This window comes from Melanerpes formicivorus, unplaced genomic scaffold (assembly GCF_026170545.1).
Source record: "Melanerpes formicivorus ecotype bairdi unplaced genomic scaffold, bMelFor1.0.p_v2 SCAF_4, whole genome shotgun sequence".
Taxonomy (NCBI): Eukaryota; Metazoa; Chordata; class Aves; order Piciformes; family Picidae; genus Melanerpes; species Melanerpes formicivorus.
In genome coordinates, this window is record NW_027142356.1 from 29889593 (window position 1) to 29912593 (window position 23001).

At 42.9% G+C, this 23001-nt stretch overlaps 1 protein-coding gene across 4 annotated transcripts; it reads left to right on the top strand.

Moving 5' to 3' along the window:
• On the top strand, positions 1 to 21594 carry CNOT7 (CCR4-NOT transcription complex subunit 7). Of its 4 annotated transcripts, none has more exons than XM_068137515.1 (7): positions 1 to 124; positions 1220 to 1418; positions 1731 to 1924; positions 5212 to 5373; positions 13149 to 13293; positions 16060 to 16170; positions 19827 to 21594. In XM_068137515.1, the coding sequence occupies exons 2-7, from the start codon at positions 1302 to 1304 to the stop codon at positions 19953 to 19955; spliced, it is 858 nt and encodes a 285-aa protein (XP_067993616.1). In that variant the 5' UTR covers positions 1 to 124; positions 1220 to 1301; the 3' UTR covers positions 19956 to 21594. The 4 variants fall into 4 exon arrangements, with proteins under 4 accessions (XP_067993616.1, XP_067993614.1, XP_067993615.1 ...); XM_068137513.1 differs by lacking the exon at positions 1 to 124 and adding an exon at positions 157 to 308; XM_068137514.1 differs by lacking the exon at positions 1 to 124 and adding an exon at positions 157 to 296.
• The last annotated feature ends 1407 nt before the right edge of the window (positions 21595 to 23001 follow it).

The following is a 23001-nucleotide window of genomic DNA, read 5'->3' on the forward strand; positions in this document are numbered from 1 at the left end:
CCACGGCGCCACACGGTGACGCCACAGCCGAGCGCCGGTGACGCGAGCCGCGGCAGAGCGGAGGGAGGTGGGGTAAAGGCGGGACGGCGCGGCCAGTGATTGGTGCCCCCGTCGTCGGTCAGAGGTGAGGGGCGAAAGGCCGTGACGCGTAGCGATGATGTAATGGCTTTGTGCGGTGGGGGCAGCGCTTCCTGCGTCTCGCGCGGTGACTGGCGGCTCTGGGGCGTTGGGGGCCGCCGCGGGGCCTCGCAGACCCGCTGCGGCCCAGCCTGGCCCGGCCCGGCTCGCCCGAGAGAGTGAGTGAATAAGTAAGCGAGCGAGGGGTGCGGGTACGGCGGTAGCCGTGGGGAGCCGGGCGTGGGGCGGGAGCTGGGAGTGGTCCGGTATCTCTCTCCCCTTGGTCTAGCCGTACTCCTCTCGGGCCCATGGAAGCACCGCGGAAGCCTTACGGGCACACCGGCAGTCGCGACGACCTGCTGGGGGCGGGCGGTGTTTTCATGGGCTGCGAGGGTGCCGCCGGAGGCGCGCTTGGGAGCGGAGCTTCTCCCGGCCCTGAGCCAGAACGCGGGGAGTAAGCCGGGGCATCCCGTTGACAATTGCACCTCATCAAGGTGTGCTGCCTGCCCCGCAGGGCCGACTCCGCGAGGAGTTCTTGAGGTTTTGTACGCATAAAGCGGCACTCGGTCCGGGCATGTGTTGAACCGCGATTCGGTCCCCTCGCACCGCTTAGCGCGGTTTAGCGCGGCCCGTACGAACTGGAAAGCCTCTGCCCGTGGAGGTTGCCTGGACCGCTGTTTGTCATCCAGTGTCCCCGAACGTGGCGCAACGCAAGTAGTCACTTTGCCGCTCCGTTTCGTGTTGCACGCAGCTGTGGGATCCACAGAACTGTGCTCCTCTGACCCGTGAGGTTAGGTAACACTTGTGGCTTCGGATATGTCACCTATCCGTTGAGCTAGGGTGTGCTTTGCATAGCTTTGTCCGAGTTTCTAACAAAGTCCTAGGGTTTTAGTAGTAGAAAATAATCTGAACCCGCAAAACTGAAACTTGTATGGTTTTGGTGGTTATGTTGTGTAGTTTTTATGCAGTTCTGAAGAATAAAGATTGATCCTGGCTTTAAGCTGCTGCTTTTTTTTTTTTTTTTCTTTAAATAAAAGAAGAATAAGAAATTGTGAAGAGTAGGAACTTACACAGTGATATTTTGCTTTCTCTTGTCTCTCAGATAAGAAAAATAAAGTCATCTCTATGAAACTGATCCTCAGTCAAGTGTAACTTTTGATGTATGGTCTCTAAAGGCCCCCACTATGCCAGCAGCTACCGTAGACCATAGCCAAAGAATCTGTGAAGTTTGGGCTTGTAACTTGGATGAAGAGATGAAGAAAATTCGTCAGGTTATACGGAAGTATAACTATGTAGCTATGGTAAGTGAGCCTTTGGTGTTTATCTAGCAAATGGTCACAAACCCCATGAAAACCTGATGGCTTCATTTGACGTTACTAAGCAGAAGCTATAAAACCTGAGCATCTATTTTCGTTGAAAGAAGAATGGATTCTTAATGTTAACACCGTACAAATGTTGGGATCCTAACATACTGCCTTTTAAAAGCTGAATTTACACCTTGTGCTCTTCATCAGGCAACCTGTTGGAAGCTTGAAATGCATTTTATTAAAAATGAATAATGCAGATTTTTTTTTAATGAGTGTTTTGTTGACGTTTTGATCCTGTTCTTGCAGGATACAGAATTTCCAGGAGTAGTTGCAAGGCCTATTGGTGAATTCAGAAGCAATGCTGACTATCAGTACCAGTTACTACGCTGCAATGTGGACTTGCTGAAAATAATACAACTAGGACTGACGTTTATGAACGAGCAAGGAGAATACCCTCCAGGAACTTCAACTTGGCAATTCAATTTTAAATTCAATTTAACGTAAGTGTTAAATGTCTGTGCTGTCAGTGTATGGTTTTGCCTTAGTGAAAGGGTATTATAGGTTGTCAAAGCTCCAACAATTTTTGTCTGTGTGATTGGAATACCATAGATGCTATGTGAGGACATCTTTCATAAGCCGAACACCTGCTTGCTTTCCTTGGTTTTATGCAGTCTGTCTTTGTTGGTAATTTGGTCAAATACGCTAAGCAGTTGCCACATAAGTTTTGAAAAGAGGCATTTGTGCTTAGTGCAAGAGTTAGCTCACCATGTTCATGTTTAGCATGTCCAACTGCTTCTACCTTAATTCAGTTTAATACTTGCTAGTTGTTCCAGAAGTCACACGTTGTTTCTTTGCATGCTTTTAAACAGAAAGATACAAATGTGAAGAAAAGAAATGCAAAGTTACTGAGGTCACTGAAAAAAAAAGTATGGCTAAGGGCAGCAAGTGTGCTCTGTTCTCTTTAAATAATATTCTTGTTAAAAGACTCAGAAGAAGTTACAGGCAGTACTCTACATAAAATTGTGTCAGCTTTTAAATACTGCAGCAGCTCTTGCATTTTCAAAGCAACCTTCTCTATCAAACCACTCTTTTTAAATTTCCTTTTATGACAGGTTGAAAAAGGTTACTGATTTTACAGCATGATTCCTGTGGAGGTTTTTGTTCTGCATTATTAGGTCTAAAGTGTGGTTAAAAAGCAAGGCGGTTTTTACTGTCTGTTGAAATAGTACTGTAAACTTTATTTCACAATGTGATTTTTCTCAGTGATAAGCCTTTAAGCGTAAACCTGAACTTTCCAGTTGGGGTGAGACACTTCTATAGAGTTGTAATCATCTCTTTAGCAAGGTAGTCAACAAGGATAAATTTCTTCCTGAAGTAAACATAGTTGACCTGACAGGTTATTCTGTGTGGTCTGAGTTGAGTATCAGTGTTTCAAAAACTTCTCAAATGCGTTGAAGGCTTGGGGGCTTTTGACAGTAGTGTTACAAGCTGTTCCCTGGATGTCTACAAAGGAGTTTCAGAGAACAGATATTTTTTTTTTCTACAGATAAACAAAAAAAACCCAACCTGTTTTCAAAGTAATCAGGTCCCTTACAAAGAAAGGAAGTGTTATTGTCTTGTTTGGTCTTTCTTGTTATTGTCTTGTTTGGTCTTTCTGCTTTTCTAAACAAGCAGTGCTTGTTGCTTGACTCAAATCAGTTTGGTCTGAGGAGTGACATGCTATTTTTAGTTTTGTCCAAGACACCCCTTGAAAGAAAAGGAAGGACAGATTTGATAGTTTAGCATCTCTAAACTTAACTTGGCTGTGTAAACGCTGAATGGAAGTTTTCATTGTCTTAATAGAAAAATCAGCTAAATCCACTAAGTATGGGAGATAGACAAGAAGCTGATTGCTAACTTCCAGGCTGTGATCTGGGAAGAAGAGCTTGTTTGGTTTATTTTCTGAGCTTTGAAGGTCTGCTTACATCAAGCACCTGAAAGCAAAAAATAGTTTTTCATCCATTTGTGTCCAATGTTGCACAAATAAGGCAGTTTAGTAAGGCAAGATATAGGTAGTCATTTAACTAACTTCTTACTAGCTCTTGGAGGAGATTTTATACAAAAAGGGAAGCTAGCTAAGTGTTGCATGAAACATGAATTTTTTTCTTGATTGGATTTGGTTTTGTTTGTTTTTTTTTTTATGGGTGGAGAAATTAGTTTTGTCTGTTTCTAAACTTCCTTTTGGGAAGTGGCTCTGTGCCCAGTGTTGTGCTCCTAAAGTAAAACAGCTGTTGCCTGTTCCTCGAAGGTTATTTCATAGTATGATAGTATCATAGTATCAGTCAGGGTTGGAAGGGACCACAAGGATCATCTAGTTCCAACCCCCATGCCATGGGCAGGGACACCCCACACTAGATCAGGCTGGCCAGAGCCTCATCCAGTCTGGTCTTAAACATCTCCAGGGATGGGGCCTCAACCATCTCCCTGGACAACCCATTCCAGGGCTTCACCACTCTCATGGTGAAGAACCTCCTCCTCACATCCAGCCATTTTTCTGTGTCATTCCAGCCAAGTCTTCTTATAGTGAGCTTTTAAAGAGCATAAATATTATTAATGCAGAACAACAAACCAGCATTAAAGCTTTTTTGTGAAATAGGCATATTTGTTTTGGATGGGTTATTTAATGTGTCATGGAGGTGGACAGGTGTTGGGAAGTTGATGCCTCAAAGCTGGGGAACTAATGCACAGCTGTGTGGGAGGAAGGAAAAAAGGGATGACATCATCTTGAGAATGTATCTCTATGTTCTGATGAATGACGACATGGCATTAGGAATAAGGAATCTAAGTCTGTGATTGAATCTAATAGTCAAGTTTGATATACTGGTTGTCCTCTGGGTTTTTTTGTCCTTTGTTTCTTTTTGGTGGTTGGTTTGTTTGTTTTTTTAATTGACACTTGTACACTGGAGACTTTGTAGAATAGCATGTTGTGAACACTAATACGAACATTATTGTCAAAGTAGATCCCTGTTTGCCTCTTTTTCCCCCCCTGTTAACCATTCTATGTCTTCATGATGATTAAATTTTAAGGGGGGGGGGGGGGAAGATAAATTTAATCACAAAAGCCTTAAAACTTTGCAGAAGTGTTAGTGACAAAGGGAATAAATACAGGGGTAAGAAGAGTTCAAACAAGGCATAAGGGAATTATTTTTCCATCTTGTTAAGTTTTGGGTCTAAAATGTGGCTGTTGAAGTTGGTTGCTTACAAAAAACAAACATTAGGCTATTTGAGTTTAAAAGCCTGGCTAGATGGGGCAAATACTTGATTTTCAGTTGTAGCAAAAAGGAAGTGTTGATGAGCATGTAATGTTTACGTGAGCTTAAATCACTAGAAATGTGTGGTAAACACTGTCCCCAGAACTAAGGCAGCACTGTGATATGGAGTGCTCTCTTTCAAGTTCTGTAATGTGTTTATGCTTCAGCTGTTACATTTAATTTGTCAGAGTTCAAGTAATTACTTGGCAAAACAGCTGTATTCATCCATTAACTTTCCTCTATAGATTGCAAAAGGGGAGTTCCAGTAAATGGGAGAAGAGCAGGAACTCCCTTTTTTTGTGAAGGAGGCAAGAATGGAGGCACCAGGAGTGGTGGAGCACTAGTGAAGGTTAACAAGAGCTATGAAAGGTGGCTGATTTTGTAATTAACACAGAGCAAAGTTTGTGGAATGCATAGCCAAAAAAAAAAGTTACCAGGCTTATAATGGCTGAGGCCTGTGGTTTTTGACAATTTGCCTTTCCTTTCTGTGTTTTTAGAGAAGATATGTATGCCCAGGACTCTATTGAACTGTTGACAACATCTGGTATCCAGTTTAAAAAGCATGAAGAAGAAGGAATTGAGACACAGTACTTTGCAGAGCTGCTTATGACATCAGGAGTTGTACTGTGTGAAGGCGTCAAGTGGCTTTCCTTTCACAGGTAAACTCAGCATGTTAAGTGTTTTGAGTTTTCAGTCTTGCATTTCATCCCTCATGTTTGAGTGGTACACATCTGATGGTGTATGTATTGCACCTGCCCTGGTTGGTAAGACTTAGAAAGTATTTCTGCTGTAATACCTGTAGCACCACTCAGTATTAGAAGCTGTACAAGCTGGTAGTGTTCTATTTTTGGTGTTCACAGTGTAACCAGTGAAGTGCAAACCTGTAAAACATGAAACTTGTAAGCCACCAGGTGGCATTGTATCTTCTAATATCACATGTGCAAGTGCCAATAGTAATCCTGTTAAAAGCAAAGCAATTCTATTCCTAAGCAATTCTTTAGTGAATATTATTTGTCTCCTGGGAGAGACTGCTGAATTGTCAGAGTTGTATAAAGCACTTATAAATTTGTTTTAAATCTAATAATCTGGGAATCTGAAAATCACTCTTCTTGGAAGGAGAGCCCTGATAGGAACTCAGTTTCCAAGAAGTGGTAGAAATGCAAATGTTAATTCTATGACTCTTCCAAGATGAAAAAGATCTTTGGGTATTAATCAAATGTAACACTTCAGACACTTCTGCACTAGTATCATCGTTTAACTGCAGCCAGCGAGTAAGCACCATGCAGATGCTCATTCAGTCCTCTCCCCCTTCCCAGTGAGATGGGGAGGAGACTGAAGAAAAAGGTAAAATTAGTGTGTGGAGCTAAGAACAGTTTAATAGCTAAAATGAAATAAATAATAGCAATAATTATATAATAATGAAAAGGAAGGTAAGAAAAAAGAGAGATAAAACTCAAGAAAAACAAGTGATGCTCAGTGCAATTGTTCACCACCCAGTGACCAATGCTCAGCTGGTCTCTGAGCAGTGATCTGCCCTTCCTGGTCAATTTCCCCCAGATTACATACTGAGCATGACATCCTGAGGTATGGAATATCCCTTTGGCTAGTTCAGGTCAGCTGTCCTGGCCATGCTCCCAGCTTCTTGTGCACCTCCTTGCAGGCAGAGCATGAGAAGCTGAAAAATCCTTAACTTAGTTATTGCTAAGTAGCATTTACTCTGAAAACAGGAATGTGTACAAAACATTGTTCTCATGCTAAATGCAAACCACAATGCTATACCAACTACTAGGAAGAAAATTGACTCTCTCCCAGCTGAAACTAGGATAAATAGCTGTTGTATAGTCAACTGTGCACCAGAGATAATTTGCAGGTTTTGCTAGCAACAATGGCTTTAAAGGCTTATTGCTGTGTAATGCCCTCAAGTTGACATCTTAAATGCTGGCTGCTAAGCAAGTCAACAAAGGAATAACAAATGTTTCAGCTGAGACTAGGAGTTTGCTTGCAGCCTTATTGTTTGTCTCACATGCTGCATTGGTGGGTGGTAATATGTAGGTGAAATTAGGGGAAAAAAATGAATTCTTCATCATGAAGTATTAAATCTTGGAGGGGAGGCTGGAGTAGAGAAAGTTACATTGAATTAGGAAGTATTGATAATATTAACCAACTGAAAAATAAGGATTGCTTCAGCAATGAATGGTAGGCAGTAGTAGAAAGGTGTATATAGCAGTCTAGTTCAGAGTTTATCATTTCAACTTGCTTTGTAGAAAGCAAGTGTTATATTGGCTTTCCTAAAGGAGGGGGGAGTGGAAAGAAAAGATAGATTACAAAAAAGAAACATCCCCTTTGAATACACTTGTCTGATCTGCCTACATCTTCCCCTTGCAGCTGTTCTGACTCACAATATGACTCTTAATCTTATTTTTGCTATCTTGCTACTAGGGTAGCACCTTGGGGAAAAACACTGAAATGAGAATGTAATGAACTGTAACAAAACAACAACAAAGGCTGAATTAGTGAATAAGTTTATTTCAGTTTCTTAAACCCATTATTATGGGTTCTCTTACTTGATTTACACTTGACTGTGGTAAAATAACTGGGGTGGTTCAGGAGAAGGGGTGAGGGGGCATGCTATGCATGGAACATGTCCATCAACAGACCTGGCCTTGTGGAAGCAGCTACAAAATGGTGTTTCTCCAGTATTGCTTAATAACAGGCCTCACTGTAAGCTATTCTAACAAAAGAATACCTGAGCCCTTTCTACACTGGAATTCTTTTTAAGGCATGACTGTACTCATTTGGTATGATTCCTGATTAATACACTGGTTAGTGTGGTGCAAACTATGTGCAATTGTGCTGTTCCTACTAGTGCAGATTATGAAGGAGTTTTGGAATGGCTTTATTGCAGTCCAGTGCTTTATTACAGTCCACTGCTAAAATGAGTTTCTGTTGTGGACTTCACTGAAGACGTCTTCAGAAATCTTCTTAAGACAGTGATTTAGCAAATGCTTGTCAAACACTGATTATCTGCAGTTCTGCTTGAACACAGTGTTTAAAGGCTTTTGTGCTTGACAGAGCATGTTGAGCACAAAACCTCAGAGTTAGTGGGTTAAGTTCTGTGGAAGCTGATATTGCACGGAGTTATAAATGAGCATGGGTCACATACAGTGTGCCACAAAGAATAGTAAACATCTGTTTCTGAATGTATGTTAGGTTGATTGTGATTATGTTCTGTCAGTGAAAATGTAAATAGTGGGATAGCTCAGTTGAAAATTTGTTTGATGTGGGCTCTGCATGCAGTAGTTCTTTGACTGCTGACTGTGCTGTTTATGGCTTCTGTTTCCATTAAATGTTTTCATTACTACTAACCCTCCAAATTGAGTCTTTTCTAAGTGAGTAGGTAGAAGGGGATTACTCCTTTCTTGGAGTAGGAGGTTATGTTTTGCTTTTGTTTAATTTCCTAATCTTTTATTTTCATGAGCAACTTCTGTAGCACGCTCTTAGCTTCTCAAACAGTCTTGTTTGTGTACTTTTTATCTCCGCATTCAGTGTAGCTGCCTTGGCATCCTCAGCTTTTGGCAAATCTCTCTGGACCTGTAGTTCTGCCAGGCATGAGTGAGGAAATGTGCACTGTCATCCATTCATGTACACCACAGCTTCATAAGCCACACCATCAGATCTTTTGTGTCAGTAAGGGAGGAGGGGGAAGCCTTGGGTTTCTGATTCTTTTCACAGTGTAGAGAGTTGTGAGTGCTTGGCAGTTTAACAAATTATAATGTTATATATTACTGTGTCCAGTTCTGGGCCCCTCAGTTTAAGAAGGACATCGAAACACTTGAACGTGTCCAGAGAAGGGCAACAAGGCTGGGGAGAGGCCTTGAGCACAAGCCCTATGAGGAGAGGCTGAGGGAGCTGGGATTGTTTAGCATGGAGAAGAGGAGGCTCAGGGGAGACCTCATTGCCCTCTACAACTACCTGAAAGGTGGTTGTAGCCAGGAAGGGGTTGGTCTGTTCTCCCAGGCAACCAGCACCAGAACAAGGGGACACAGTCTCAAGCTGTGCCAGGGGAGGTTTAGACTCGAGGTGAGGAGGAAGTTCTTCACCGAGCGAGTCGTTCGTCATTGGAATGTGCTGCCCAGGGAGGTGGTGGAGTCACTGTCCCTGGAGGTGTTCAAGAGGAGATTGGACGTGGCACTTGGTGCCATGGTCTAGTCATGAGGTCTGTGTTGATAGGTTGGACTCGATGATCCTCGAGGTCTCTTCCAACCTTAGTTATACTGTGATACTGTAATGTTTGTGGGTGTTCAACTGGTCTGAAGCTTTGAGTGTCCGCCTATGTGAACCCCTTCTCAGTCTACTTTTGGAGGCTTAGAGCAAGCATGCCTCATAATCCAGATGTTTGGGGGAAGCTGGGAGGTTCCAGGCCATTGTATTTCAATAATCATTTGTGTCTAACTGATTTTGGTAAAATTTAACCTGTTGGCTCATTTCTGTTAGCCAGTGATAAAATGAAGTAAAGCTTTCTCAGTTTTGGATTTATTTCAGAGGCTGTTGGTGCTTGAGTCGACATCACTGTTAATTGGCAATCTAAATCCTTTCTGGATAGTAAAGGAAAAGTAGTACAGACATTTCACATTTTTGACCTTTTCCATGGTTCAGTGGCCCACAGCTGTCCTTGCTCAGTAGGAGTCAAAAAAAAAGGCATAGAGGGGAGGGGAAAAACCCCACATTTAATGGGTGCTTTATGTTTCTGCATAGCTCCAGGGATTGTGTCTAGCTGCACTAAGCAACTTTAGATGATTGCATTCAAAATGGTGAATGCTTTTTATGGAAAGGAAGCCTATGTGCTTCAGGGTATAAACCATCCACTAATTGCCTGTTTGAGGATTAGGAGAATACTTCTTTAATGAGCAGGTAATTACATAATTGCTCACTGTGGACTTTCTTACCCTTCTGTTAGCATTCATCAGTGGGCACTGAAAAACTTTTTGAACTAGATATACCGTAGTCCCGGGAGTGACAGTTCGTATCTCTGTGTAAGCTTGGGTGACTGGACCGCATTACCCCCAAAAAGTATACTAAAAAGACTATGTCAATACCTTGATACTGCATTGTGATGAGTGAAGTGTGGCTTGTGATTATTACAAGCACTGTGGGACTAAGTATAAGCAGCTGGAACTTAAGTGATGCGAAACATTATTCAGTGGAACTAGCTAAAACCAACCCACACTTAGAAGTCAAGTACAGACACCTGAGTGCTGCCATGCAATGGAAAGCTGATCCTGCCTGTTCAGAAATACTGTTCCTTTTTTCTGCATAGTGATCCTAGAATAAAAGAATTGGCTAGAATCAACAAGGGAAGATAAATGAGCAGTAATCTCAATTTCAGATTTATGATAGCCTCCTCCCTTCGAATACAAACAGTAAATGAATCTTGACTTTTCTTGCAGTGTTTCTTCTTAACAGAGACTGAACTGTTTGAGAGTATTTGTTCCCTAGTTCCCCCCAGTCATGTACATGATTGTTTTTTCTGACAGGGAGCACAAACACTATATTCTTCACTTCAAAAATTTTAATATGGCTGTTATGTTTGAGCCACAAGGATGAATGACGTTGGGAATTCAGTGAGTTAGTAAGCTCTCTGATCTCTAGAGGACTAAATCTCCTTAATCCTGAACAGTGGTATTTTGCATCTTTATAAATAGCAGTTTTTGATAATATGGCTTTTTTCCCCTCTTCTGTAGAGGCCTTTATGCTGATACATGCTTCCCCACAAATTCTTCAACACAAGTGATCTAATAAAATTAAGCTTCCTAGCTACTGTTTGCCCAATGTACTACAGGTTTTTACTTTGTAAAACTAAGCTAAAATCCTTCTTTATCTTCTGCACCTTTGCTCCCTGCCCAGTGACTGCTGCTGTGAGGACTGGAGTGCTGCCTACACAGTTTTAAAGCACCAGGATGCATGTAACATGAAATCATTGTTCAGAGCATTGGGAACTCTCATAGGAGACCTTCATCTGTACCATTTGTATATCCTGTATTAATGGACTTCTAGTAAACAATCCGTTCATTCCAGTATGTTCAAGACTTTCTAGCCTCTCTCTAGCAATTCATAGTGAAAAGATGATGTAGATAAGCCAATCATATACAGAAGGTACAAAAAGCAATCCTCTTTGCACAGAGTGTTTAAGCTAAAGCCTTGAGGCCTGCATCAGAAGTCCCCAGTCTCTGTGGATGGTAAATCACTGTAGATCAGTACTACAGTGTTCTTAACTGATCTGTCTTCTCCTCTCATAATGAAAGATCTGGGCAGCAATTACCAAGTTGAAAAGTTCTTTATTTTTAAGAGTGATCCTCATGTAACCAAGGATGAACGTGGGCTTAAAACAGGGAGTTTGGAGTCTCTGGTGAGCACCCATTCATGTGAATTGTCTCTAGCTATACACTAAGGTTCAGCTGCAGAACTGGTGTAGTCTTCAGCAGAGACAGCCCTGCTGTGTTCTTATCTGTGTAGTACAGGCATTGTTAAAATTGCACATTGATAAAATTTAGGAACTTGTGTGGTTCAGTGCAAACCTAAACAAGGAAGAGAATGTCCCAGTGTCCCTTCTAGTTCAGTGCACATGTGCATGAGCAATCCTACACAAGGGATCAGAATGCATCAGCTTCCTGATTAGAGCATGAGTAATCTGGCTTGTAACCTCTGCCTTCCTAGGTAAGAGGACAACTCATCATCACTGCTTTTTATTGTAGCATTTGGCTCTGTTTTAATACTGGGCATGTGTCCTTCCTGTGCTTTAAACCCTCTTGTTTCCTCTCAACTCTGTATAACAGTATAGCTTCCCCTTTTACTGCCATGCCACATTCCTCTGTCCTTTCTTCAGTCAAGGTATTGAGAAAGAAGTCTTGCCAAACTCTTCTGTCCACCATGCACACACTATAATACCTCAGTTTCTTCTACCAAACCTGTGCTGCTCCACTATCTTGCTGCCTCCTGCTGCTTACACATGTACACAAAAATGCTTCCAACTTAACTCTGTGCTTGCCTCCGAACAATTAAAATTTTCAGTTTTTCAAACATGTTCCAATTTAATTGAGAAAGATGAAAGATAATTTGCTCTTCTCCATTGCTGAGTGTGAAAATTCCCTCCATATATGTATGTGTTGGCTCTGGAACACATCTTGAATCTTTTGGATTTCAAGAACTGGAGAAGTCTCTCTGTAGTGAGAGACTGTGTGAAAGAACCAATCTGTGGTAAAATGAAGCCCCAGCGGCACTACTTTGTGTCAAGATTTAGAGCAGCTCCTGTAGGTAGATCTTCTTGCATCTTCATTTGGCCTCATACAGAGCATATTAAAATATCTTCTCTGGAGCCTGCAGTGGGGCCATTTACACTGAGGCTTAGTCTTTTATAAGCAAAAAGTCCTGTTTGTGTAATGCAGTCTTGATGGTCATAGTATCATAGTATCAGTCAGGGTTGGAAGACACCACAAGGATCATTTAGTTCCAACCCCCCTGCCATGGGCAGGGACACCTCACATTAGAACGGACTGGCCAGAGCCTCATCCAGCCTGGTCTTAAATGAGATTGAACACATCCAAGTGCCAGGTTCTGCACATTGGCCACAGCAACCCCATGCAGAGCTACAGGCTGGGGTCAGAGTGGCTGGAGAGCATCCAGGTGGAGAGGGACCTGGGGGTGCTGGCTGATAGTAGGCTGAACATGAGCCTGCAGTGTGGCCAGGAGGGCCAGTGGCATCCTGGCCTGCATCAGGAACAGTGTGGCCAGCAGGAGCAGGGAGGTCATTCTGCCCCTGTACACTGCACTGGTTAGGCTGCACCTCGAGTCCTGTGTCCAGTTCTGGGCCCCTCAGTTTAGGAAAGATGTTGACTTGCTGAAACGAGTCCAGAGAAGGGCAATGAAGTTGGTGAGGGGCTTGGAACACAAGCCCTATGAGGAGAGACTGAGGGAGCTGGGGTTGCTTAGCCTGGAGCTTAGAGGAGACTCGGGGGTGACCTTATTGCTCTCTACAACTACCTGAAGGGGGGTTGTAGACAGGCAGATGATGGTCTCTTTTCCCAGGCAACCAGTACCAGAACAAGAGGACACAGTCTCAGGCTGCACCAGGAGAGGTTTAGGTTGGATGTTAGGAAGAAGTTCTTCATAGAAAGAGTGATTGCTTATTGGAATGGGCTGCCCGGGGAGGTGGTGGAGTCGCTGTCATTGAAGGTGTTCAGGAGGAGACTTGATGGGGTGCTTGGTGCCATGGGTTAGCTGTTTGGGTGGGTTGGATTGGTTGATGGGCTGGACATGATCTTGAAGGTCTCTTCCAACCTGGTTTATTCTATGTAATTCTATGTAAATCTGTTGTAAATATGTTGGGAGTGAGAAGGCTGCTTCTAAGTTACTTACTGTTTTCCTTACTAATTTTCAGTGGGTATGACTTTGGCTATCTAATCAAAATCCTGACAAACTCTAATTTACCTGAAGAAGAGCTGGACTTCTTTGAGATACTGCGATTGTTTTTCCCCGTCATCTATGATGTCAAGTATCTCATGAAGAGCTGCAAAAACCTGAAGGTGAGTAACCTGCTAATGGCTCAGAACAGATTCTGGGTTTGGAGACAGAGTATTTTCTACTTAGAAACACTTTGTTTTTCTCTTTCTGTTTTTGTTTTGATAGTACATATTCAGCATTGTTGCCTCAAGCTTTATACATTTAATATTAAAGGCTACTGATAGCAGCAGGCAGGAGCACACATTAATTTTCTTAACTGCTCCTCAGCAAAAGTAGCATGTTGATGCTGTATTTGTAGTGCCCAGTCTTTGCTGACAGATGATAAACGTGTCTGGAATTAATCATTCTCTTCTCAAGCCATGACAGTTGATGAGTTTCATATGCTCTTACCTCTTCATTGCCCAGTCCACTAAAGGACTGCAGGCATCCTGGTAAAGGTGATTGCAGTGATGATGCTGTGGAAGTGTCTTGGGAAGAGGAATGGAGGAAGGGTGTTTCAGATGACCTCATGAGGAGAGCTTAGCAACAGTATATGTTCAGGGACTGCATGATTTCTGGGGAAAACTACGCAGTACTAGAAACTAACCTCTTATGGCAGGGCTACTAATTGGCATGGTCTATCAGGCATGAAATTTGGATGCTGTGTTAGATTGGAGAATGAATGGAAACTGGACCCAAGTATGTGAAGGGGAAGACAGCAAGTGAAAGAAGGATGATACAGGGGTTGTTAACAGCTTTGCTTGCCAAAGAACTGCATGAATCTGGGTGGCTGCTGGAATGAGCTGCATCGTTCATCTGAGGCAATTAATGACTTGCTGCTTTTATGGAAAGTAACTTGGTTGTCTGGGCTTTCCTAATGAGGACTTGCAGGAAAATACCACTGATTGCAGTACAACTATGTCCTAATGGATGTCTTGTCAGTTTGTCTTGCTGACATAGCAAGCTGTGTGTGGTTTACAGTCCTGTTTCTTTCTGAGAAATAGAGTGTATCACTTGTAAGCAGTAGTCTACTAGTGGGGGAAATAAATTGTGTAAATGCTTTTGCTAATCAAGTTAGTGTTGAGATTTCCTTTTCAGTTAGCAGGAAAAGTATGCCTATTAATGTTCATCTAGTTGCTACTGGCAAGTGGCCAAGAACCACTTGGAAACAGTTGTTCTCCACAGAGGCAAAGAGTTAAAAATGTTTGAAAGCTTCAGGAGTCTTAAAAGAGGGGTGCTTCCTCACTCCTGGTGAAGCAGAAAAAAGCATCTGGTGGTGACACCAAGAACAGAAAATCTGATCCAACTTTAGTGACCTAGGGAAGGCAACAGTGATACTGCCAGTCATCACTCTTGAGATGGCATTCCCAGTGGATTTGGAGAGGAGGGGATTGTATTTCCTGTCATTTTGTTAAGATGTAGTTGTGTGTGGCCTGCATTGTTTAGAAACAAGAGTGATTTTCTTAGAAGACAAGAAAAACCTTCACAAAACAAATCTCAAGCACAAGAATGTCAGCTTCATTTACAATAAATCTGCATCCTGTAACTTAAGCACCTAACCTGCAGACTGGAAATGACAGCAGGGGAAGGGGTGTGGACTACCCTACCCCCCTCCAAGTTTACCAGCCATGAAGTGATGGTCAACTTTTACAGTACTCAGTGACTGTCTAAAATAAACTGCTAAACATTCTGTTGTGACTAAAATGCATTGACTGTCCCCAAACGTGTGTCACTTCCAGTCTCTATTAAATTGTGATGAATTGAGCTGCTGTGCAGGACTGGTTTAGGTTCCTTTCCATACCAGAATCACTGACTTGCTGTAGTTCTCCAACTCTTTGCCCTCACACACCTGAAGAAGAGGTTTTGGTATTGAGAAGAGAAATGCACCTCATGATTTGGAAGATGTTTGATGCTCTTTGTTGAATCATACTCTGAATTTACAGTGTGTTACCTAAGTGCTTAGCTTACACACTTAAACTTCTGTAAACTGTGTTCCTGCTGCTCAAGGTAGAATAAAATGAGCCATACCAGTACTATGTTCTTACATTGCTTTGTGGGTGTTACTTGGGAATGTTACTACTGCAGCTTTTGTCTTTTCAAACAGAACAAAAACCTGGACCAAACCTGTTGTCATAAGATTCACAGGAGTTTTCATAATGCTTGATCAGATTTTTAAGTCAGACTTTGTTGCTCTGTGAGCTATTGCTGTTCAGAGTGGGCACTGTTCTTTCTTGACTTCACTGCCAGGCTTATAAATGACTGCTGTGTAACAATTTCCAGGATTCCCTGTAGTGTTCTAGATATTTAAGGATACTCTCAGTTTTTGTGAAGGGAAATGGGAAAACCCTAAATTGTTGAAAAGTGGAAAGAAAAGTGCTTCTGTTGGAACAGACCTAATACTTAATTCATGGAGGCATATGGGTACCTCATTTGTAAGCACTCTGAATTCCTGTGTTCATAGAACAACATTTTCACCTCTTAAACTCCCATTCCAACAGGAGTACAGGTTTGTTATTGAGCTTTGCCAGCCTTTCAGCATCTTGAGGGAATTGTTGTTAAGGAGGGACATCTGGTTACTGGAGAAGCTAGAACATAAATGAGTAGTAGAAGTTTTGTTGGTCACAGATACTGATTTAATTGATACTGACATAGAATTGTAATGCAGCTGTTCTGCTGTAACTTGGTCCCCTGGCTGTGTGTTTACCCAGTATAAGGACAGCTTCACCTTCTCTGCAAATGTAAAAACTATACCTGAGGTTGTTTGATTTATGTTGGAGATTTTTCCAAATGTATTTTTCTGATGTGACTTTATTCAGCAATTAACCAAAGTGTTTGTTTTTCTCCTTCAGGGTGGATTGCAAGAAGTGGCTGAACAGCTAGAGCTAGAACGGATAGGACCACAGCATCAGGCAGGATCTGATTCTTTACTCACAGGAATGGCCTTTTTCAAAATGAGAGAAGTAAGTGGATCTAGTATTTTATCTCCATGATAGTAAGGTGCTGTGATAGATGGAATTGCTGGTTCTGATAAGTATCAGAATAAGCGTAAGATATGTTTTAAGGATGTCTCTGAAGGACTTCATGGATCACTTTCATCCCACCCCCAAAATAAGACTGCCTATATATTCCCTAGAGTGGGTAGGAACCAGCCCTACTGATTCCCTGCTTGGATGCTGTCTGTGAGTGAGTGTTGCTTCCAGTGTCCAGCCTGTGTGTGGCTTTTGGATTTTTTGGGGTTTTTTTGTTTCTTCCCTCCCCCAACCTTATTTTGCAGGGTCCCTTTCTCCAGGTGGCCTCTGCAATGAATTTTGAGCTGCTGGAGCCAGACTCCTTTCTGGGTGGCCATATTCAATCCAGTATTTTTTGGGAGCTTTTGCTCAGAGTAGTACTCAGCTGGTGTGCACTGCTGCTTGTGACAGGTCTGGGTGAGGTGAAAAGACCATTGGATAGCCAGTTCTAGCTAAACTTGCAGGCTGTAGGTATGTGAAGTAATAACTTTCCGCTTCTATGAAGAATGTTCTGAAAGGTTATACATTGGTCAATGAATTCAAGGTTTGCAGTGAGGAGATTGGGTCTTACAGGCTTTATATTTCCTTGCTATTTGTCTGTATACAACAGGAAGATCTTAGTGTGTTTTGCATTAGCAGAACAAATGCTGGACAGGCCTCTTCTGGGAAGCAGATTCCAGCATGTCTGCAGATGCCATTCTGCCATCAATTTGGTGTCATTTATTGTGCCAGAAGGGCTGGCAATAGCAAACCTCCTCTTTCCATAAAGTTTAGTATTGTATGCTGAGGTGTTGAGGAGAATAGAATAGACCAGGTTGGAAGAGACCTTTGAGTTCGAGTCCAACCTATCATCCAACACCATCTAATCAACTAAACCATGGCACCAAGCACCCCATCCAGTCTCTTCCTAAACACCTCCAGTGATGGTGACTCCACCACCTCCCTGGGCAGCACATTCCAATGACCAATCACTCTTTCTATGAAGAACTTCTTCCTAACATCCAGCCTAAACCTCCCCTGGTGCAGCTTGAGACTGTGTCCTCTTGTTCTGGTGCTGGTTGCCTGGGAGAGGAGGCCAACCCCCACCTGCCTGCAACCTCCCTTCAGGGGAAATGACCACATGATTCTGACAATACTGGTGAGACAGCAGGTGAAAAATAATTGCTGTGCTTGAAGCTGGTTTGCTGATCATAACAGTTCTGCCTCTGCTGGCACTGTTAACACTTGTCAAGCAGGTGATGGGCTGCAATTGCAATAGAGAGGATTGTGTTTCTGGTACGATGCCAGCCCAGTGCAGCGAGCTGCTGTCTGCCTGGTGTTGTTAATCCTTCACTCTTGAATTTGAAACAAAATCCAAGGGAGGTAAAGAGAAAGAGGAAATACATGATGGCCTAAGATGCTGCCCTCAGTTCAGTTTTCTGGAGGAAACAGATCAAACTAATGACATGCAGTTTGTGTTACATGGCACATTAGCTTCTTGACTGTGTTTACCAAAATCTTAGTGGGAGAGCGATTGTCTGAGGTTATTTCAGGGCAAAACTCTTGCTTAAGTCTCCAAAGATGGATTGATTAGAAAAGCTATTTTTCTCCCCTAATACTTGCAGAGATTCCTTGCAAATTGAGCATTTCTAAATAAGGACACAGTAGTCAGCAGAGAGAAATACATTTAATGTGTGTTTTGAAGCCTTTTCAGTAGACCTCATTGTTTAACAATGTGTTCCTCAGTGGAAAAATTTTCATTTTACAATGCCTTTAGAGGTGCAAAATGTCATTGTTATAGAATCAGTCAGGGTTGGAAGGGACCACAAGGATCATCTAGTTCCAACCCCCCTGCCATGGGCAGGGACACCCCACACTAGATCAGCCTGGCCAGAGCCTCAGCCAGCCTGGGCTTAAACACCTCCAGGGACGGGGCCTCAACCACCTCCCTGGACAACCCATTCCAGGGCTTCACCACTCTCATGGTGAAGAACCTCCTCCTCACATCCAGCCTGAATCTCCCCACCTCTAGCTTCATTCCATTCCCCCTAGTCCTATCACTACCTGAGATCCTGAGAAGTCCCTCCCCAGCCTTCCTGTAGGCCTCCTTCAGATACTGGAAGGCCACAATTAGGTCACATCGGAGCCTTCTCTTCTCCAGACTGAACAGCCCCAACTCCTTCAGTCTGTCCTCACAGGAGAGGTGCTCCAGCCCTCTGATCATCCTTGTGGCCCTTCTCTGGACACGTTCCAGCACCTCCACATCCCTCTTGTAATAGGGGCTCCAGAACTGGAGGCAGTACTCCAGGTGGGGTCTCACCAGAGCTGAGTAGAGGGGGAGGATCACCTCCCTTGACCTGCAACCCACACTTCTCCTGATGCAGCCCAGGATCTGATTGGCTGCAAGTGCACACTTAGAGCTCATGTTGAGCTTTTTGTCCACCAGCACCCCCAAGTCTCTCTTCTCAGGGCTGCTTTCCAGCCAGTTAATTGTTAATTGCTGGGAGGGACTTACAACTTGCTTGCTGGATCTGGGAGCCAAAAACATTTCCTGATCTCTTCCTTCCCATCAGAAATACTTGAAAAATGGTACTGCAACAACAGAACTTGTTTTGGGTGTTTTTCTATTTCTTTAAGTATTGCTGGGGGCTTTAGAACTTTCAGTTGAGGTCTCCAGTTCCTGCAGTACAGAGATTTCTGTCCAGACTGCTCTGCTAAGAGCAAAGCCTGAAGGGAGAAGTTTTCAGCTGGCCTAGGTTTTTGTGGTCTTCTGCTTTTAGATTGCTGCATCCACCCTTCTCCTTCTTGATTACGGCTGTTGTAGGTTTCTAATGGTGGTGATGACTCAGAATGTCAACCACTGGGATGCCCAGGGTTGCTGTAAATGTTTTAGGGTGGTGGTTTGTGTTTTTTGGTGTGGGGTTTTTTTTTGTGCATGGCTTTATTTTTTTGGGTTAATTTGCTTGAAAGTCTGAAAGAGAATATTAGAGAGTTTCATACACCTACCACTGAAAGGTTCTGGTTGCAGTTAAGACTTGTGAGGTGTAAATGCAGTCTTGGTTCAGAATTTACTTTAATTTTACTGTTCCTTATTAAATGAAGTCACCATCTCAGATGAGCTAGCTGGAAAGGCATCTTTCTGCATTTCTCTAAACCAGTTTTGTGCTCAGATATTCTCCCCATCCCCAAATCTTTCTAATACAAATCAGGACACACCTCCACTTCAAGGCAGAGTATCAGGACACCCCCTACCCCTGAGAAAGGAATAGGTAGAGTATGGATGCTAAGCAGATACCTGCTGTGAGAAACTCCACAGAAATCCGTGGGAGAAATGTCTCTGTTGTAGCAGGGGAAAAGTGAATGATAACACTAAGGTATCAAAACATTACATTTGGCCACATCATTAGGAAGGATGCACAGGGAGGCCAATTGTATTCCATGACAGGTTTATTTTAAAGAATCACATCCTAGAGCACACTTTGCTAATGTGTTGAGACTGATATCATCTTTTGCACCTTGGGGTTTGAGATCTTGTGCTAAAAATAATGTCGTACTTGAAAGCCTTTCTGTAGCTCTATTTAAAGGGAGCCTTTTCTTTGACAACCATGTCTCCTTTTTCAACTCTTTAGATGTTCTTTGAAGATCACATCGATGATGCCAAATACTGTGGCCACTTATATGGCCTTGGTTCGGGGTCATCTTATGTACAGAATGGCACAGGAAACGCATATGAAGAAGAAGCCAACAAACAGTCATGACATGAAGTGAAAGGCCATCTTTTTTGACCTCCACGTGCTTGTATATAGGTTTTATCTCTGGTTGAACCCCTTGGACAATAAGGCTTTCCCCCTCCCCCTTTCTCAGCACACTTTCTTTTCTGCCTTTTTATGTACTAAACTTGACTGTTCCTATCACAGATTTTGATCTTAATATTGATATGTACAATTTTCTGGGTTACATTTTGGCCTCCTTTGTAAAGAAGCATGTATAGGGTCAGTGTGGCAGAGTGAAGGGGAAAGATAAATCATAACGCATAATCTGGTGAATTTACCTATACAGATCATACAGGCTGTTCTGTCTCTTTCCCCACTCTTCTCTAAATTAAGTGGCACTGATTGTAACTAACTTCCCCACTCATGTCTGTTCCTTCCGGTGTGCAGGCGTTTTAGCTATTCAAGATTGTGGACCATCAAATTTGCACTTTAGAGAGCGACTCTGACTCAGATCCTCTGTCTTATTTGAAGATTTGTTTGTTGTTTTTCTTTTACCCTCAGCTAGAAAACAATCACCTGCCAAGCTCAGCAGCTTCGTGCTGCGTTTCCTTGGTGTCTCAGCCCTCAGAAGGTGACTGACTTGCTGCACCACCCGTTTGTTCATGGTAGGAACCGCTGTTGTTTCACTAGCGGTCAATCACCTGCAAACACGTCCTGCACGTGTCCACTGCTGGTCAGCTTGTTGCCTTAAAACGGCTCTGTGATGAGGAAGAGAAGCTTGAAAGAACAGCTTTACACCCTTCAGGAAAAGAACAGCTGTGACATTAGCATTTTTTTTTGCCCTTAAGCTTAGAGCTGAGGGCTACTGGAATAGTAGGAATTTTGTAACGGCACGCTTCCCTTGATGAACCTCTTAGCTTTTATTCGAGTGATGTGCACCTCAGATTTTTTTATGAAGTCATATTTATTATGTGCTTGATTTGATGATTTTTTTCTGAAAGTCAGTTTAGTTGAAGATGGAAACCCAAAGATCTGAAAGAACAAACAAACCACAAACCAACCCACAAGCAACAAACCCTATTTAATTGAATTACAAGGACAATGAAATCATGCTTTTTTTTTTCCCTAGTTGCTGCAAAGACAGATGTTACAGATATTTGTTGTAAAACAACAAAACATAACTTATAGCTAATAAAGTTACCTGAGGAGCGTAATGCTAGTTTATTTTTCAGCATATCCTAGCAATATATTTTAGGTATATTGTTTTAAAGGACCCTAAAGTACATTCTGAACTCGGCATTAGCACGCGTCCGGAAGAGAGCGGTTGTGCAGGAGGGATGCGTTTTGGTGTTGAATAGCTAAATGCTAACCTGGAATGATGGAACCTGCGACATCGTGAGCATGCCCCACACGCACCTGCGGGCGTTTGTGTGCCTGTTCCGCACGGGACTCCGCTGCAGAAGAATCTCCAGATGCTCGCCAAACGACTCTTGTTTTACCTTGTACTTAAACAAAAAATCAACAAATCAGACACCTGTTTTGTTTTTGGTTTTGTTTTGTTTTCATTGGGTTACAATGATGTAACTGGGTGGTCCTTTTTAAACAACAAATAATTTGCATAAGAGAGGGTATTTGTTTTTAAAGGTTTTGTAAATAAAGGCCTATGAAATGTTTTCTTACATAACAGACTGCTGCTTTTGTTGTAGACTTAACTGGTTTTTCTTCTGGGGACTGTGTTTAGTCAGTTCACTTCTGTGTTGTTTGGCTTAGGCATGATGGTTCTCTTGCACGTGGCTCCAGGAAGACCTTATTGTGACCTTTCGGCACTGTGGTGGTGAGAGAAGGTTCAGTTCTCCCTTCCCCCACAAAGAAAGAAACCACAGCTAACTCAGTGGGAGCAGCAAAGGATATGAGCTATATTTACAAGCAGGATGAAATGCAGATCTATATATACACAATATACAGTATTCACAATATATATAGAAATATACAGCAAAGAAAGTAATACAGAACAAAACTCCCTCCTCCAGAGGAGGAGTGTTCACAGTATCACAGTGTAACTAAGGCTGGAAAGGACCTCGAGGATCATCGAGTCCAACCTATCAACACAGACCCCATGACTAGACCATGGCACCAAGTGCCACGTCCAATCTCCTCTTGAACACCTCCAGGGACGGTGACTCCACCACCTCCCTGGGCAACCCATTCCAATGATGAACGAATGACTCGCTTGGTGAAGAACTTCCTTCTCACCTCGAGTCTGAACCTCCCCTGGCGCAGCTTGAGATTGTGTCCCTTTGTTCTGGTGCTGGTTGCCTGGGAGAAGAGGCCAACCCCTTCCCGGCTACAACCACCTTTCAGGTAGTTGTAGAGGTTCCCCTCTCTGTACCCCCTCTCTCCCCCTACCTCCCTTTTTTTCCCAAAAAGGGGTTAGAGAGGGAAAAGGTAGTTATTAAGGAGGAAAATCTGCTAGGCTCAAAGGCACATGCAAGGATTAGTTTTCTTATCTGTTATTCGAGGTCAGTTCTGGCTAGTTGCTCAGAGAAAGAGAGGCTGAAAAGACAGAACAGGCTGGAACTGAGACAGATTCCAACTGAACTAAAACTTGAAGTTGAATTCTACCAATCTACCAATGAAATTCTTTTAGACTTATCTTTGTTTTCAAAATATTCGGCCAGTGTGTCCCAGCAACTGTCTCTTTCTTGAAGGCACAGCCTAAAACGGTCACAGGCACTTAATTTTTAGTAGGGCTTGTTGCAATAAGACACAAGGGGTGGTGGCTTTAAAGTAAAAGAAGGTAGATTTAAACTAGTTGTAAAAAAGGCGGTTTTTTACAAAGGAGTTGAAACACTGGCACAGGTTGCCCTGAGGAGTAGTAGAAGCCCCATCCCTGGAAACATTCAAGATCATGTTGGATGGAGCTCTGAGCAACCTGATCTAGTTAAAGATGTCCCTGCTCACTGCATGGGGGTTAGACTAGACGACCTTTAAAGATCCCTCCCAGCCACTCCTTGTATGTGATGCCTTCCAAACCCCTCATCACCATCGTTGCTCTTCTCTGGATATGCTCCAGGACCTCAGTGTCTTTCCT